The 16200-nt window shown below is 50.9% G+C and overlaps 1 protein-coding gene across 1 annotated transcript in view; it reads right to left on the reverse strand.

The window, feature by feature from the left end:
- EGFR (epidermal growth factor receptor) overlaps positions 1-16200 on the reverse strand; it is a 99432-nt gene that overhangs the window by 11965 nt on the left and 71267 nt on the right. The window contains exons 12-20 of the mRNA XM_058678068.1: positions 15523-15722; positions 14712-14844; positions 13395-13485; positions 11381-11538; positions 9999-10037; positions 8061-8202; positions 7152-7274; positions 6611-6709; positions 2997-3182 (exon numbers count right to left, since the gene is read on the reverse strand). Coding sequence (XP_058534051.1) covers positions 2997-3182; positions 6611-6709; positions 7152-7274; positions 8061-8202; positions 9999-10037; positions 11381-11538; positions 13395-13485; positions 14712-14844; positions 15523-15722 — 1171 coding nt within the window. The remainder of the gene's footprint in view (positions 1-2996; positions 3183-6610; positions 6710-7151; positions 7275-8060; positions 8203-9998; positions 10038-11380; positions 11539-13394; positions 13486-14711; positions 14845-15522; positions 15723-16200) is intronic.

Consider the following 16200-nt stretch of genomic DNA (forward strand, 5'->3'; position numbering starts at 1 on the left):
AATCACAGCATTTGGGGAAAGAGTGGCTAGACCACAGTCTAAGCAGACTGATTCATTCATTGCAGGGCTCTGCAATAATGTACTGTGATGATACTAGGGTCTTGTGGCTCAGACACGGTCTGCTATTACCATGCCACATGCTGGGAAGAGTAGCTGAATTTTCTCATCTGGCTCACTCCTTCCTGGTGAGAAAATGTTCCCAGGAGTTCATACTCAGGGACTCTTTACAAAGGCCAGCAGTTAGAAGCTCTAAGATCTGAGTTTTGCTTTTTAATTCCAAAGGTAGGGGGAGCGAGGGAGGGAAAGAGGGCAGGAGGGAGACAGGAAGTGGAGGAGGGAAGAAGAAAGAGGAGAGAGGAAGGGAGGGCAGGAGGAGATACCACATGAGCTCCCATCCCCTGGTTCATTATTCAAATGCCTGCAATAGGGATCGACAAAGCCAGGAGTCATGAACTGAATCTGGGAGTCCCTTGTGAACAGAAAGCACCCAGATTTCCCACCATCGCCTTCTGCCCAGTAGGGTGTGCTTGAGCAGGAGGCAGGATTACAAGTGGAGCTAGGACTCTGACACAGGCACGTGGGTGCCCCAAGCAGTGCTCTAATCACTGTGCCACATACCCATGCCTGGATTCTGTTCCAAGGTAGAGGGAACAGAGATGGGTTTGTCTGTCTGCCAATCCCACCTAGTCTCATTTCCTTTTGTCTGTCTGATATAACTTTATTCATTCCCTTAGCAGTTGGGTCAGGACAAGGAACTTGTTGAACACTGGCCAGGTCTTCCACAAACACTTAAGAGTTTGGCCCTTTGTGAACCAGCAGAGAACCTTACCAAGTCAGTGACTCCCATGGAAAATGCTCAGTATTTCTGGATGGTATCACTTGAAACTCACAGAAATAAAACGATTTAATACTCCAGCTGTTTCTGCCCAAGGACAAATTTGCATCCACAGACAGGTCTGCATCAGTTTAGCCATTCACACAGGGGTATCCATTTTTTCTTTTGAATTCAAAGAAAATCTGTCACAAACTCCTAAAGGCTCACAAAATGGAGGACAACATGTCAAAAGAAGCTAAGTGGAACAAGTGCGCCAGTGGCTGGGAAGTGGGGAGGGGGCTGGGGTCCTGAGCAAGGTTGTGCATGGAAAGCTCTGGCTGGAGAGACTTTGTGATCAAGGGCACAGGACTTGGGTGGTGGATCCTCCATACACACAGACATGGGTGAGCAGGCAGATGTGAAGGACAAGCTGCCTCAATAAGATGAAGACAGGGCTTTAGATTAGCTTCTAGTCCCTGCTTCACTCATGTGGGGACAGAGGAAGAGGCAGGGAGGAAAATAAGTGATATACAGGGGGTGGACCAAGTGCTTGGCCCAGTCTGTGGCTGCTGGATGCCAGGTCAAGGATGGAATTCACCTGCAAGCCCTACTAGCGGTTGGCCAATGTTCAGAGACAGGCTGCTCCCACCACGCCTACATTCCACAGTGATGGGAGGGCTGAGGCTGTATCCAGGCACAGCAACTTCTGTGGAGCCGGCTGAGCAGTGCTGCCAAATGTCTCAGCAGCCCCTGGTGAGTGGATCCAGAGCTGCCTCTAAGTACCCAGGATTCTGGCTTCCCTGCCAGGGGAGGTGCTAAAAGATTCCTCTCAGGTGGGTCCCACTTCGGGAAGCAATAACCATGGGTGACAAGAACATGAAACCAGAAAGCAGGGGGTGCTAGGGAATGGGGGGGTCCATCTTGCTAACCAGGGGAGACAGAGTTGAGGGAAAACTAGGGGTTCCACAGTGCAGACCCCCCAGCCCTTCAGAGTCAGCTCCACATCAGCCTCCAGGGCAGGCTGTCAGGTGTCCCGCCGAGATGGAAGCACAGGACACTGCTCTTCCTGGAGACCCTGGGGTGAAACCTCGCTGGATTCAGAATAGGGCCACATCTGATAACTGAGGTATGTACACACACTCTTATGAGAAACCACATTCACTTTTGATTTGTCACACTCCACGGAGTGACTGAGCCAAGCTAATCAATATATGCCTCCCCCTGAGAAAATCAGGCACATTCCAGGCCTTGGCTCCAAATTTGGTCACAGCAGGCAAGGGCACACACAGACCTACAGGGTGACCCATACTTCTAGGATTCTCATCTGATGACCAGGACAGATGCCTCTGTTCTGAGACCCCTGGTGACCCAGGCACTCAGTGGTGGGTGCACATTCCTCAGCTCCCAGTTGCCAGGCTGAGACAAGCAACGCGAAATGGGGGGTAGTACTGCCACCACTGTCCCAGAATGTCCCAGCCAACAGAGCCTACCCACAAATTCTTCAAGTTCAGGGCCTGATACACTGTCAGGAAAAGTGAGGCTGGAGCCAAAGCGGAGAGGCTAGGGATGGAAGCAGGGGTCTTTTTGTGGCAAGGGCAGGAAGGCCAGGCCTCTCTTCAGCTCACAGCTGGCACCACCTGGCTCATCTGCTGGATCTCATCTGCTGGATTCTTTGAGCAGGCTTGCTCAAAGGAGCACAGCAGGAACCCAGCCAAGCAGCAGACTCTGGTTCAGCCCCTATTGCCTGCATACAGCCTCAGCCCATGTGCTCTCTGGATGAGTTCCCCTGCTGCAAATCACTGTCAGTGTTACCAACAGACCTTCACTGAAGTGAAGACACAGCATCAAATTGCACCAAGCCCCCAGCAAGCAGGAAAAGTTGTAGCCAACTGAGGTGCTGGAGGCTGATGGGGGTCCTTGCAACTCGCCAAACTCTAACCCAAAATAAAGCACAGCACTGCATGGCACAGCACTTACAATCCCATCATGGGAGATCCCGCACTCCTCTACTCTCTCCTATGTTCCTCCCGCCTTTACTGACAATCAGTTGATTAAGCTACATTGTGCTGAAGGCCAAAGAGAGGGAGCAGCTAGTACAGGTAGCTGAACCCACAACCTGTTGGATAAAACAATCACTTGCTTCTCAGAGCCAGTGCCAGCAGGAACCCCCTGCTCAGCTTACCTTGGCAATCTGCACACACCAGTTGAGCAGGTGCTGGGAGCCAATGTTGTCCTTGTGCTCTCGGACATAGTCCAGCAGGCAGCCAAAGGGCATAAGCTGAGTGATGAGCTGCACGGTGGAAGTCAGGCAGATGCCCAGGAGGCGGCACACGTGGGGGTTGTCTACACTGGCCATCACATAGGCCTCCTGTGTGTGAGAAGGGGGCAGTCAGAGGCCCACAGTAGTGAGAGGGACAGTCACACGAGACATCTGAAGGCAGCCAGTCCACAAACATCTGGTGCGGGACCTTTGTCAGATCCACAGAAAGGTGAGGGATCCCTGGCCAGGGTGTCCACAGGCAGACTCAGGTGCCTCTACCACTTGCGTAGTGCTGGCTGAAAGAGGGGTCGGTCACTGGTGCTCTAAGTCAGTGTGCACTGATGTTTTCCCTGTGAAGTTCTTGACTTCAGGATACCAGGATGTCACAGACTTGGCCCTGACCAGGCTGTACGCAAGAAAGGGGCATCTGGAACAGGGGCCCTGCCCATGGCTGCCCTGCAAAGCCCCCCTCAGTGCCCAACTCCAGGCTCTGGCCTGATGGAGCAGACATGGGAAGATGGCAGCCTCTCACGGTTTCGGGAACATCTCTGCACCTATGACCCCACCCTTGCTGATGTGGAGAGGCTGCCAGTGGGAGCTGTAGATGAGCACTTTCTGTTATCCCTTCTGCTATCTGTGGGTAAAGGAAGCAGAATGCATTTGTAATCAGCCTCATAATGGAGACTCCTTTTCTGGGAATCTGGGGACCATCCATTTCTACACCCAAATACTCTTTCAGTGTAAGGCACAAATGGTGGAGAATCTTGGGTTGTGAGAGGAGGCCCTGAGGCTCCATCGGGTTCTCTGTGGAGATGCAGACTGGGGAACCAGCAGGGCCTCAGGCTGGTAGGCAGGCAGAGGAGAGAGCAGGCGGTCTGTACACTCTGGAGCATAAACAGATCACACCATCCTTTCCTCTTCAGTGCATCCATGCCCTGCTCTGTGAGCCTTCTGACCTGGGCCTCCACCCCAGAGGGTGTCCAACTCCCTAAATTCCACCCTGCTGGTACATGCAGGCACAGCTGGGCCTGGGAACAGCCTCTAGGGAGCTGAGGCTGTGGGAAGCACCAGCTGAACAGTCATGGTGATTTGAGTGATTCAGAAAGCACCCGTCCCAACCAAGCACTCTGAGCAATGGGCACCCTGGGCAGGGATCTTTCCTGGCCATGTACCCTCTGTCCTCAGGGAGGCTATGGGCTCTCTGCTCATGTCACAGTCATAATGCTGAAGAGCAGAGCACATGGCTCAGCGGGTACTGAAGATGTTCCTGCATCTTGGAGAAGCACTTATTTACAAGAAGTCAGACCAAATCAGGCAAGTGCACCTTGGAGGAACCTGAAGCCACACTGCCCAGTGTTGGGGCCAGGCCAGTCTTCCCCAAGGCAGCTGCTCTGTGCAGCAGCCCTGAGCCTGAGTTGACCCCTGCTCATTATGCAGCAGCCTCAAACTCAAGTGGGTCACTGCTCACTGTGGAGCAGCCCAAGCTGGAATGGGCTGTGTGACAGTAGCTTGGGCTGCAGTAGACTTGGGCCCCTGCTCTGCCCTTCCCCACCAAAGCAGGTATGTAGCACATCTGTAAGCCTGTGTGCTTCCCTCCCCTCTGCCTGAGAAAATCTGAGGAAAAACTGCCAGATGCAGTACAGCCAAGAAGGCAGCCACCCCCTCCCAGGGCCTGGGAAGCTGTACAGCCCCAAGGCTAGCAGCCACCCCCGTGTTCCCAGGATCTGGCAGGGTTTGTGGAGGGCCTGTGCTCATTTCAGAAGGCGAGGAATCTGCCAACTGGAGCAATCTGAGCAGCCCACGTGTGCTGGGGCTGTGAGGAGCTGACCTGGAATGGAGGGATGGGAAGGGAGGGATGTGGGTGGCAGCCACACGGAACCTGGAACCCTGCCAGACCCCAGGGCCAAGATCTGAGGGAGTCTCTGCAGCCTCAGCCCCAGCCACAGTGGGACGCTGCTCACTGGCATGTTACCATGAGCCCTGTTTTTGGCTAGTTACCCTGGAAAAGCAGATCTGTGTGGAGGACACAGTAAGCCTCGGCTTGCTGCTCACGGGCAGAGACCCTTGCAGTCCAGGGCCCACTGGGGGTTCTCCTCCAGGCTTGGGTGACCTCAAATGTCTGCTGAGGGTTTGGAGCTCTTCCTTCTTATCTGGGAACTGGAGGCTATTTGTTCTCATCTTTGACTCTGCTGCCCTCAGCCTATGGCCTGCACCCCCTTCCCTGCCCCAGAGCAAGCCCAAGCAATGTTGGGAGGGAACTAGGTCCCTTTCTGGGATATGTAGTCCCAGTGCTAGCTGGCAAGGTTCTGGTGTAAAATCCAGTCACAAAATGGAGTCAGTTTGGTTCAGGGAGAGTAAGTTTGCTAACCTGCTCTTTCTGCTTCTTTACAAAATGCTTTGCCAGTTTCCTGCTTTTTGGGCCAGATCACTAGACTAACATGCCCTGATAGCAACCCTTAAGTTCCAGGAATCAATACTGTATGATTCATTCACTCATTGTTCCCATGGCACCTCCTGTGGCTAACCAAGCTCACCCACTGTCCCCATGGCAGCCTTCTGTGGTTGCTATAGCCTACCCATTGTCTACCCATTGTTCCCATGGCAGCCTACTGTGGCTGTCCAACTCACCTGGTTCCCATGGCTGTACAATTCACTCTTCCTATAAAACTCCATCTAACTCTCACCTTGGGGTCACTCTGAATAAAAGGAGAGCTGACCCCAACTGGTTGGTTCACCTGCCTCCTCAATAAATGCTAGTGCTTAGCAGAGTTGTCTGGACTGCACTTCTTGGGGAGAGGCTTGGGTTGGATGCAATACTGGAGACAGTGGAGAAAGTTCTGTAGGATTCAAAGTGAAGACAGAAGAATCCCATGGAATGTTTCTAAGACCAAGTCTAGATACCTACAATCAGCAGATGCCAGACACCAGAGAACATTTGAGTGACTGGGAGGAATGGTCAGTGAACACTGGACAGCAATGACTGAGCGACTATGGGAGGAATGGCCAGTGGCCACTGGAGAATGACTGAGTGATTGGGAGGACTGGCCAGTGGACACCAGGGAACAATCACTGAGTGACTGTGGGAGGAACAGCCATTGGACACCCAAGAACAATGACTGAGTGGCCAGTGAAAATGACTAATGGACACCAGAGAACAAAGTCTGTGAGACTGAGGAGTGCTAATGGACAGTGGCCATATCCTTCAAATCCGTGAGCCTTTACAACAGGCCTTCCAGAGAAATGAAGACTGGAACAACCTGGATGCAAGTTTCAGAATCAGAACTACAACAGGTTTGAACCTACTCCAGACAGATGAAACAAGTGGATTTCTTGTTGGTTTACCCAAGGAGAATCCTGCGCTATGGACTCATCACCAGCATTTGCCAAGCATGGGCATGATCCAGGCAAGTTTGCACCCGTGAAGGAGGTAACAGGTGGAGGGGGAGGAGGTAACTTAGCCAGCGAGAGCCGGAGGAGAATGTTCTGGTGCGGGGATGGACACCAGGCCTGAGGTGGCCAAACCAGGCAGAACTCACATCCAGGATCTCCTTGTTGGCCTTTGGAGATGTGGCTTCCCTCAACTCCTTGATGGCCACAGGGATTTTAACTTTCTCGCCTTCAGGAATCCAGAGACCCTACGAGAAAACAGCAAGGAAAGCTACAGATCAGTTGTCACAGCACTGGGAATGGGTGGGTTTGTTAGTGACACCAGCTAAAGGGCAAGCCATGGGAGTCACATCCCCAGCCTCAACTGTCAGGCACTGAGAACAGCATCAGACACAGAACTTCCAGGCCTATACTTTAAGCCTGCCCCAGCTCAGGCTCCACACAGAGGCCTGTATCTGGAGGCTGCCACAGTCACCGGCAGCCCTCCTGAGCACGATTTGAGCCCCACACTCCGAAAGGCCAGTCACGGTGCCAGAAAACATTGTTCTCACAGACCATTTCTTGGGAACTGTGATCATATTTGGTGAAAACACTGCAATTTTCCAATGATGCCAACATGGAGGACAGGATGAGGACTCTGTTTCACCCCCATGGAGCCTAAGGGGTCTGCAGACTACCCCCAAATCTTACCTTATAAACAGTACCAAAAGCCCCAGAGCCCAGCACTTTGAGCTTCTTGAACTCTGTTTCCTTTAAGATCCTCAGCAGGGCTTGATTGGGGGCCTCTCCGCTGGGTGTGAGAGGCTCCACAAGCTGTGAAAAACATGGAACAGACATGGAACTGGAGTTACAACAGTCCAGCAGGTGTAGAGCATGTGGCCTTGTCATGGTGCAAAGGCTTAGTTCACCTGGTATATCTCCTGTACAGAACAGGCAGAGATATAGTCCCTGGGGCACTTGCTCCAAAGAACAACCATGCTCCAAATGCGGCTTAGTTTCTGGTTCATTCCAGTCATCTGCACTGAAAAGCTCTGGCAGGCAAGGGTTGTGCAGTGACGCCTTTCATCACCCACCTGTCACTCCACTGCCACCTGTTACCTGTACCACTCTCCCATCACTTGAATCATCTACCTGGTCACCTCACCCTCCATACTTCCATCACTCGCCTCTTGTTCCCATCATCACCTGCCATGCTCATTACCTACCTGGTCACTCACCCACCTGTCACTCCTATCATGTACCTGGTCACTTCTGTTGCTCACCTATTCACTTCCCTCACCCACTGGGCCCTTATATATAGCACTACACTGTTTACAAGCACCTGAGCTCCCCGCCCCACAGGCGAGCAGCTTCAGAGTGAGTGCCCCGGGGCAACCAGGGGCACAGACAGCCACCTGGAACAGCCAAGCATGAGGACAACACTGACTTCCAGGTGACACCTTCACAGCCTTGTGCCTGTGGAAGAAGGCCATCTTTGTAAGCGTTTGTGTGACCTGACCTAGACACGCTCAATACTGACTGGATGGAATCAATTAGGCCTAATGAGATGTTCAAAAATTCCTCCTGAGTCTTAGTGACGAGCATGTGCAAGCCACTCACCTCTCTCTCCTGCAGCAGTCGCCTCAGCGTGCGCTTCCGGACAATGTGGCGCCGGCGCATTAAGAGGCCAATGCCGAGGGCCAGCACCACCAGCAGCAGGAGGCCACCTACCACCCCTGTGGCGATGGAGGGGATCTTGGGGCTGGAATGAGGAGCAGAAATACGGTGAGGTTTCATGGGAGCTTCCATGAAGATGGCATTTTACACATTATGGCTATCTGAACACAGTAACATCATCCATGATGACCTCAGAAAGTGGACACTGCTTAACTTCCAGCGGGGAGGAGCAGCTGGGCTCTGGCGGTGCATGCAGTGCCATGAGCCTAAGCCCTGCTCTGCAGTTTAGCTGTTCCACAGGAGCTTCTGGGTTTCCCAAGTGGATGCAGGTGCCTAAGGACTTGGGCCATCCTCTGCTGTCTTCTCAGGCCATAAGCAGGAGCTGGATGGGAAGTGGAACAGCCAGGGCACTACCTGGCACTTGTATGGGATACTGGTACCACAGCAGGAAGATTAGCCTGCTGAGCCACAGTGCTGGGCCCTAGAAAGTTATTCTTAAGTATTTGTCCCTGTAAACTTATTTTCAGGTATAAAATTAATTAGCCTCAAAGATGAATTTTGTTTTACTAAATTTTATTTTTGATGATTTTAGATATTTGATTAGGGTGAGAAGCCTCAAACATTAATTAACAGCAACATTTATATATAGAAGGGTGCCAAGGTCCTTCTAGATTTTTTTTTAATGTGGGTCAAATGTAGTTCATCAAAATGACAGTTTGTAGCACTTTCTTTTCAGGGAACTCAGGTACTACCTCCTGGGTCACACTATATCCCCAACTGGCACAGTCTGAATATATGATTTTCACTGTTTTGCAGGGAACACTGGAGATGTGACAGGAGCCACAGCAGAAGAGAGAGCAAATGAGAAGAGCCCAGGAAACGTGAGAGTTGATGTGGCAGAGGGGGCTGTGGAGGCAGGGACGTATGCAGAGAAGTATAGAGAGCACTGAGCTGGCTATGAATCCTAAGGAGCAGGACCGCCCTTTTGAGGGCTTCCTGCTTGTCTTTCACCTGCATGGAGGGCAGCAGAGATGGGCTGCTGTCATTCACTCCAGGCAGGGGGAGAAGTGGAAGTGAATAGGGCTGGGAAGGAGTTTTGTCAATATCATCAGGACCAGCCCAGGTGCCTATAGCTGGCTAGCATTTGGGGACGTCTGAATAATCCCTGGCTCCTCCCAGGACACCACTGATTGATATGTCACTCTTCCCTGCTGAGACTGACCAACAATTTCAGCTTTTTCCCTAAGATTTATTTATTTTTATTGAAAAATCAGATATACAGAGAGGAGGAGAGACAGGCTGATGATTCACTCCCCCAAGTGACTGCAACGGCTGGTGCTGCGCCGATCTGAAGCCAGGAGCCAAGAACTTCCTCCAGGTCTCCCACACGGGTACAGGGTCCCAAGGTTTTGGGCCGTCCTTCACTGCTTTCCCAGGTCACAAGCAGAGAGCTGGATGGGAAGCAGGGCTGCCAGGATTAGAACCAGTGCCCATATGGGATTTCTGGCATGTTCAAGCCGAGGAGTTTAGCCACTAGGCTATCTTGCTGGGCCCAACAATTCCAGCTTTGATTCTTTCCACACCTTTGCCAAGCACGTATGGGGACAAGAAAGCAGGCTAGGACTTCACTGACAGAAAATCCTCTCGGACTTATATGTGTGACAGGATCAAGCAGGTTGGCAGAGTAGAAGGACCCGGCAAGACCAGCACAGCCACAGGGTCAGAAGACCAGTAGGGGTGTAGGGGAGGCGGCTGTGCAAGAGTTACTGGGGCCTGCTCCAGGCCGGCAGGGCAGAGGATTTCATCTAGTGGGTTCAGAAGGCAGGGGAGCCCATCTCTGCCTCTGCCACAGACCTCGGGACATGAAGCAGTACAACTTACCCATTTGTTGCACACCCTTCGAGACCTGGCCCAACACAGCTGCAGGAATTGAAAGAGAAGGACACATTTTTCTCATTCTTCTTTCCAGGCATTTTATGGCTACAGCTCTTTTTTTGATCGTAAGGGCCAGTGGGTTAAATGACCCTGAAATCACCACCTCCTCCTGGTGGAGGGTTAGGGTCACTACATGATTGGTGATGCCTATGTTGAGCCATTGAGCAGGAACTCTGGAGGTCTCCTTTGTGGCAGGGACTGTTCTAACACTGAAGGAACAGCAGCTCACACAGCCACACTACCCCCCATGGCCCTCACATGTCAGAATGGGTGGGCTACAGGGGCCAGGACCAGAACACAGCAGTCACACTGGACAGGGAGCATGCCACAAGGTAGCCTGTGGTCAGAGCACACTCTGGCCATGGGGGTGAAGCAGAAGCTGTGACTGGTCCACACCAGCATGAGAGAGGGCATAAGCCTAGCAGGTAATGGAGGAAGCAAGAACCTCCACAAAAGAGCAAAGTGCCCCCATCCTCTAGAACATCTTTCATGTGGGCAACAGTGCTGTCTGAAGGGTGACTCCTGGGGACGGCCCACCATCTACAACCTTCATCAAGCCTCACCTTTCTCGCCTGGAGAAGGGGAAGAACTTGGATTGGGTGGGCAGGGCCAAGGATGCCCTTGATACCAGGACAAAGGTCAAGAGGCCACTGGAAAAGCCAATGGGCCTTTGGTGCTTCTAGCAGAACTGAGTAGTGACCATGTCACATGACCACTTAACCTGGCAAGAAAATTTCTTTGTCACTCAATCAATATTCTCTGGACTTTTCTCTCTTTTATTAATTTGGGAGGTATAAAGAGAGAGATTCATCTTCCATTGCATAATTCTCCAAATGCCACAAGAGCTGGGTCGGAGCCAGGCTGAAGCTGGACACTCATAGCTCCATCTGTGTCCCTCACATGATTGGCAAGAACCCAGCTGCCTGAGCCACCTCCTGCTGCCTCCCAGGGTACATGTCAGAAGGAAGCTGGATTAGGATTTGAACCCAGCCATTCTGCCATCAAAAGCAGATGTCCTAATAAGATGCTGGACTCTATGTTTGGTATATGCTTGCAAATGGGGGAATCTCAACTGAACTTGAACTGTGGTTATGCAACAAAGTGGAGGAATCCACCATGGTGGGAGGGTTTGGGGAGGGGTGGGGAGAATCCAAGTACCTATGAAACTGTGTCACATAATACAATGTAATTAATGAATAAAAAAATAAATTAAAAAAAAAAGCAGATGTCCTAAGTGGCATCCTAACCACTATGCCACCCACGGCCCAAAAGACATTCTCAACCCATGGATCTACAAGCTGGGGGGCCCTCTGCTGCATCTCCCTCACCCATAGGTGCAGTTCGGGTGGCACAGGCGGCAGGTGCGTCCAGTGTCAGCGTACTTCCAGACCAGAGTGTCATTCTCCCCCATGACGCCAGCCGGACAGGTCTTGACACAGTGAGGGCCGTCAATAAAGTGTGCACATTGGATGCAGTTGTCTGGGCCCTGTAGAACAGCACAGGAAACACTCTGAAATACTCACTGATTCTCAAAATGGAAGTCATTTTAACCATAAATATTTCATGTGAGCAATGAAAACCAAAGGCGCCATGGTCCATGGTTGCCTTCTTCACTCTGCCTGCCATCAGCGTCTGAGAACAGATTTCCTGACTTTAAACGGCACATGACAGACACGTGCACCAAAAAAACTGCATGCTGACCTTACTGCACTGCTCTTGGCAGACAACAGCATCTCTCCTGGTCAGGCCCATAAACAACGAAGACCTAATCCTCACTGTACCTACATTAGGGCCCCAGGATACAAGAATTAACCTACAATGAAAAGTTATTGTTCTAATGGCTGGGAGATACTCCAGTGGAAGCATGATGGACTTGGGAAAATTCATGATGGACACACATTATGATTTTAGAGAGAACAGCAGGGAGGGAATTTTGGGAGGGCAAAGGGTGAGCCCACCACCAACTAAATTGTATCTAAAAAACAATAAATATTTAAAAAAAAAAAAAGAAACCACCGCGGTCACCCATGGGTATACAGACACCCTCTGTGACAAGACCACCTTTCCTGCCTTTCACACTCAAAGTTAGGAGAAGCCTGAAGGAAGCCTGCTTGGCTAGGAGGGGCTGAGAGTCTCTGTGGGGATCAGACGTGACACATCCAAGTGCAACAGTGGCATCAGAAGGGGTGAAGAGCCATGCGCATTGGGTTCTGTAGATTGCCTTGGATCTGCTGGGCTGTGGGCCTCATGCCTCCTGACAGGCTGGACATGAACCACAGGGAGAGTCCTGACCAGGTCCTCTGGAATCCTAGTCTGTCCATTTCATGGCTGAATGTATCCAAGGCCAGAGCTTGGAGGACTGAAGTCAAGATCCCATCCACTCCACTATTTTCATGGTAGTACTATAACCCAATACTGTGACACTCAAGTTTACTTTGTAAGCAGTTTAGACTTCAGAACAAGGTCCTGTCGTCTTGCACCTGACTTCAGTGAGTCTCTGACACACAAATTTCATTGGTGAGGTTGGATATGGGCACGGGGCACAAATCCAACTCAGCTGCAGGTGGGAGGAATTACGGTAGCCCTCAGTGCCCACAAGGACTGGCTCCAGAGGTTCCTTCTGGTACAGCTCCCTTTGATAAGGCAGTGCAGGACTGGCAGCTGACCCTGGCAATCTTGCACACTGTAAATGATGTCTACTTAACGTGCAGTGCAAAATGCAATACTAATGCTACACACACACAGCTGTCATGCTATGTTGTATGGGGGGGCGGAAAAAAAACAAGAAAGGCCTGCACATGCCCAATAAAAGTAACATTTCCAAAAATCCCTGCCATCTATTTCTGGTTTAATCTCTGGATAAAGAATCCATGGGCTAGCACTGACAGTGTACACCTCTGTTTGCTATCATTCTCAATGTGTCTGTACCTCTGGTTTCTTGCTGAACTTATATTCATAAAAATGACAATCTTTACAATTGTTGGAAAGGGTTTATGAGCTTCGCTAATTATCTGTGGATGTTAAACAAGCCATGGACAAAATGATCAAACAAGTCCAGAAAGGCTGCAAAGAAGAAGTGGGTCTAAAGCTCCACATTATTGTGTGGGGTTTCATGCGTGGGATACTGGCAGGAAAGGTGCAGGCTCAAAGAGGCAGCTGTGCAATACCATACTCCAATGGTCCTGGAAATTGCTCTCACAGGCAGTTCCCTTGGTCCCAGATTTGGGCTCTGACCCCCTGTTCTCTCTGCTCCAGGATGGTGTGGCTACAGTGCAGTGGCTCTTCTGTGCCAGAAACTTGTAGTATGAGGTGGAAGAGAACAGCACCCCAAGTGACCCTCACCCGTCCTGTGCAGGTGGCATTCATGGTCTGGGGCAGGCACTCTGGATGACACTGGATGCACTCAGAATTCTCCACAAACTCCCTGGGCTCACTGTGGAAGGAACAGAGGATTGATTACTAAACACAAGTGGACACACCTATTTTATGATGTGAGCATTCCTCAACAAAGTCCCTCAAATGTAGAGAGCTAGAGAACCGAGCTCTCAGGAGTGCTGCCTCATGAAGAACCTTTGCTTGTCTGCTCCCCGCAAAATACATGGGTCTCCTGCTCACAAACAGCAAGTGATGGGTGAAGACAGTTGTACTTGCAAGGTTTCCCTCCCTCCATTGCACATGGATGTTCAAATAAGGCTGAAAGAGTTGACAACTCCAACAGGAAGCTGGGATATCAACATGTGCTCAGTAATTACTACCACAATATTAAATCATAAGCTCATGTGGTTCTCAACATTCCTCAGGATGCCTAGACCAGTGGTAAGCCAGAAGCTCACATGTGACTGACCGGACAGAAATTGTGACGGCTGCTAAGAAGGCTGGTGTCTGCTTGGGAATTCACAGAGGTTTTCAGGTGCCCAGCAGGGCTGTTCACACCTGAACACGATTTCCAGTCCTCCCTGTCAGGAAAACAGCATCTATGACACCAAATGGGAGTCAGGGTATGAGTTTTGTGCATCATCCCTGGATTACTGCCTCCTCAGGGAACAGCCTTGCAAAATGAGCAAGTGTTGTAGACACTGGGCTTCTGTGACCCATGGGAAGAGATGATCAGCATTCAGGGCTGGACTGACATCCCCTATTAGAGGCTGGAGCAGCATGGTCAGTCAGGCATGTCTCTGAGTTCACTGGCTAATGAATTTGCACAGAGTGAGCATGGGCCTCATCTCGTTCCCTTCCCTCTGCCTTGATCATCAGTTCTACTTTCCTATTACACTGCTTCTTGCCACGATTGTCCAAAGCCTTGCCATGGCATTGATGGTCTCAGAACATCCAGACTTCGCAATGGGGACAAAAGCATGAGAAGGAGTCATTTGTGACTGTTGTGTTTACCTTCAAAACTTTGTGCAGCTTAGAGAAACTGAAGATATTTCTGGGACAAAAGATTCTAGAAGGGATTGAATCTGATTAGGAAATCATGCAGAAAGCCTATTTTCTATTGTGTTTGCCAGAAAACAAACACAGTTGCAAGCAAACAGAAAAAGATATAACAAACTCTCGACAACACGGGAACAGAAAAGGAGGAACCAAATTCCTGGACCCAATAAGCATACACTGAGTCTGATCTGTGATCGAGTGAATGGATTCAGAGCAGCGCCTCACCCCTCCAGAACATTGCACCTCTCCACACACTCCCTGCCGCGGCTGACGTTTCGGCAGGAGACGCAGTCCCGAGCTTCAGGGCCCCAGCAGCCCTCCGAGGAGCACAGTGGGTCACAGACATGGCCAGCAGCCTCTGAGCAGACAGGGAGGTACAGGGTCAGTTACAGGAGATGGATCAGGAGTCAGCAAGGGGCTATGTACAACACACACACACACATGAGCTCAAGGAGCACACAAAATGGGCCTCCAGCAGCTGTTGCGAGTGCCCTGTTTCCTCCTGGGCCTGGGGCTTCCGAGCTCTGCCTCTGGAGGCACATGGGCACTGTCTGCCATAGCAGACAGGGACACAGAATCTCACTGAATGCTCTCCTGGCACCGTGTGAGTCATCAAGGACAACAGGCCAATCCCTGCAGGGATGAAGTGAAGCGGCCAAGACCACAGGGGCCAGCAGAGCTGGTCCAGCACTCACGGCTCTCACACGTGAGGGTGTTGGTGTGAAATGCCTACATTCACCTGTAGACGCATAAGCACATGTGTATGTGTGCAACCACAGTCATGAGGACTGAAATGAACAAGAAGAAACTCACAGCTAACATGTGACAGAACTAATGCTAAATTCAGTTCTTTTGGTTAGAGAATTGACAGTCTACACTGCAGGGCAAATCCATCGAGAGAATGATCTGAGCTGTGATGCACTCATGACAAGTAAGTTCAAGGACAGCAGTGTGATGCATACACTGGGGGCGATATTCAACATTCTATGCAAAAGGCTCTGGGTCCATAGGAGGTAAATGGGCAAGGGTCACTCACTGCAGTCCTTGTCTTCCCGGTTGTTAATAATTTTAGTTTTCTGGCTGGAGGTCCCAAAAAGCTTTCTCCAATTTATTGTGTCAGCATAGCACAGGTCTCGGTTTCCAGAAATAATCACATCTCCATCACTGATTTCCTGGAGGGAGCGTAGGCCCAGGGATGTTATGTCCAGGCCAACAACCGCAAGAGAAAATTGACCACTGAATGGGAAAGAAAGAAAACATCAGTGTGAGAAACCATATAACACTGTTTATGCTTTCCCAGACAACTCAGGCATACTGTGATTGCCTTCTGGTGATTGCCAGTCACTGGAATGAGCTTCTGGCTCATTCGGCATTCTCAACTTCAGTGGCAGATGAAGAGGTTGAAAATACATCTGCTAACAAAATACTGGTTGACTGAAAAGGCAGAGAGACACGCAGAGACAGCGGCAAATATCTTTTCTCCACCGGATCCTTCACAAAATGACTGCAGTGGCAGAGGCTGGCTCAGACCCAACCCAGGAACCAGAAACCCCTTCCAGGACTCCCATGTAGGCATAGGGGCCCAATCACCTTGGCCATCTTCTGCTGCTTTCTCAGGTGCACAAGCAGGGAGCTGGACCCAAACTAGAGCAGCCAAGGCTGAACTATCACCTGGATATACAATGGCAGCTTGACAGCTGCACTTCAGCGCAAG

This window comes from Ochotona princeps, chromosome 20, assembly GCF_030435755.1.
Source record: "Ochotona princeps isolate mOchPri1 chromosome 20, mOchPri1.hap1, whole genome shotgun sequence".
NCBI lineage: Eukaryota > Metazoa > Chordata > Mammalia > Lagomorpha > Ochotonidae > Ochotona > Ochotona princeps.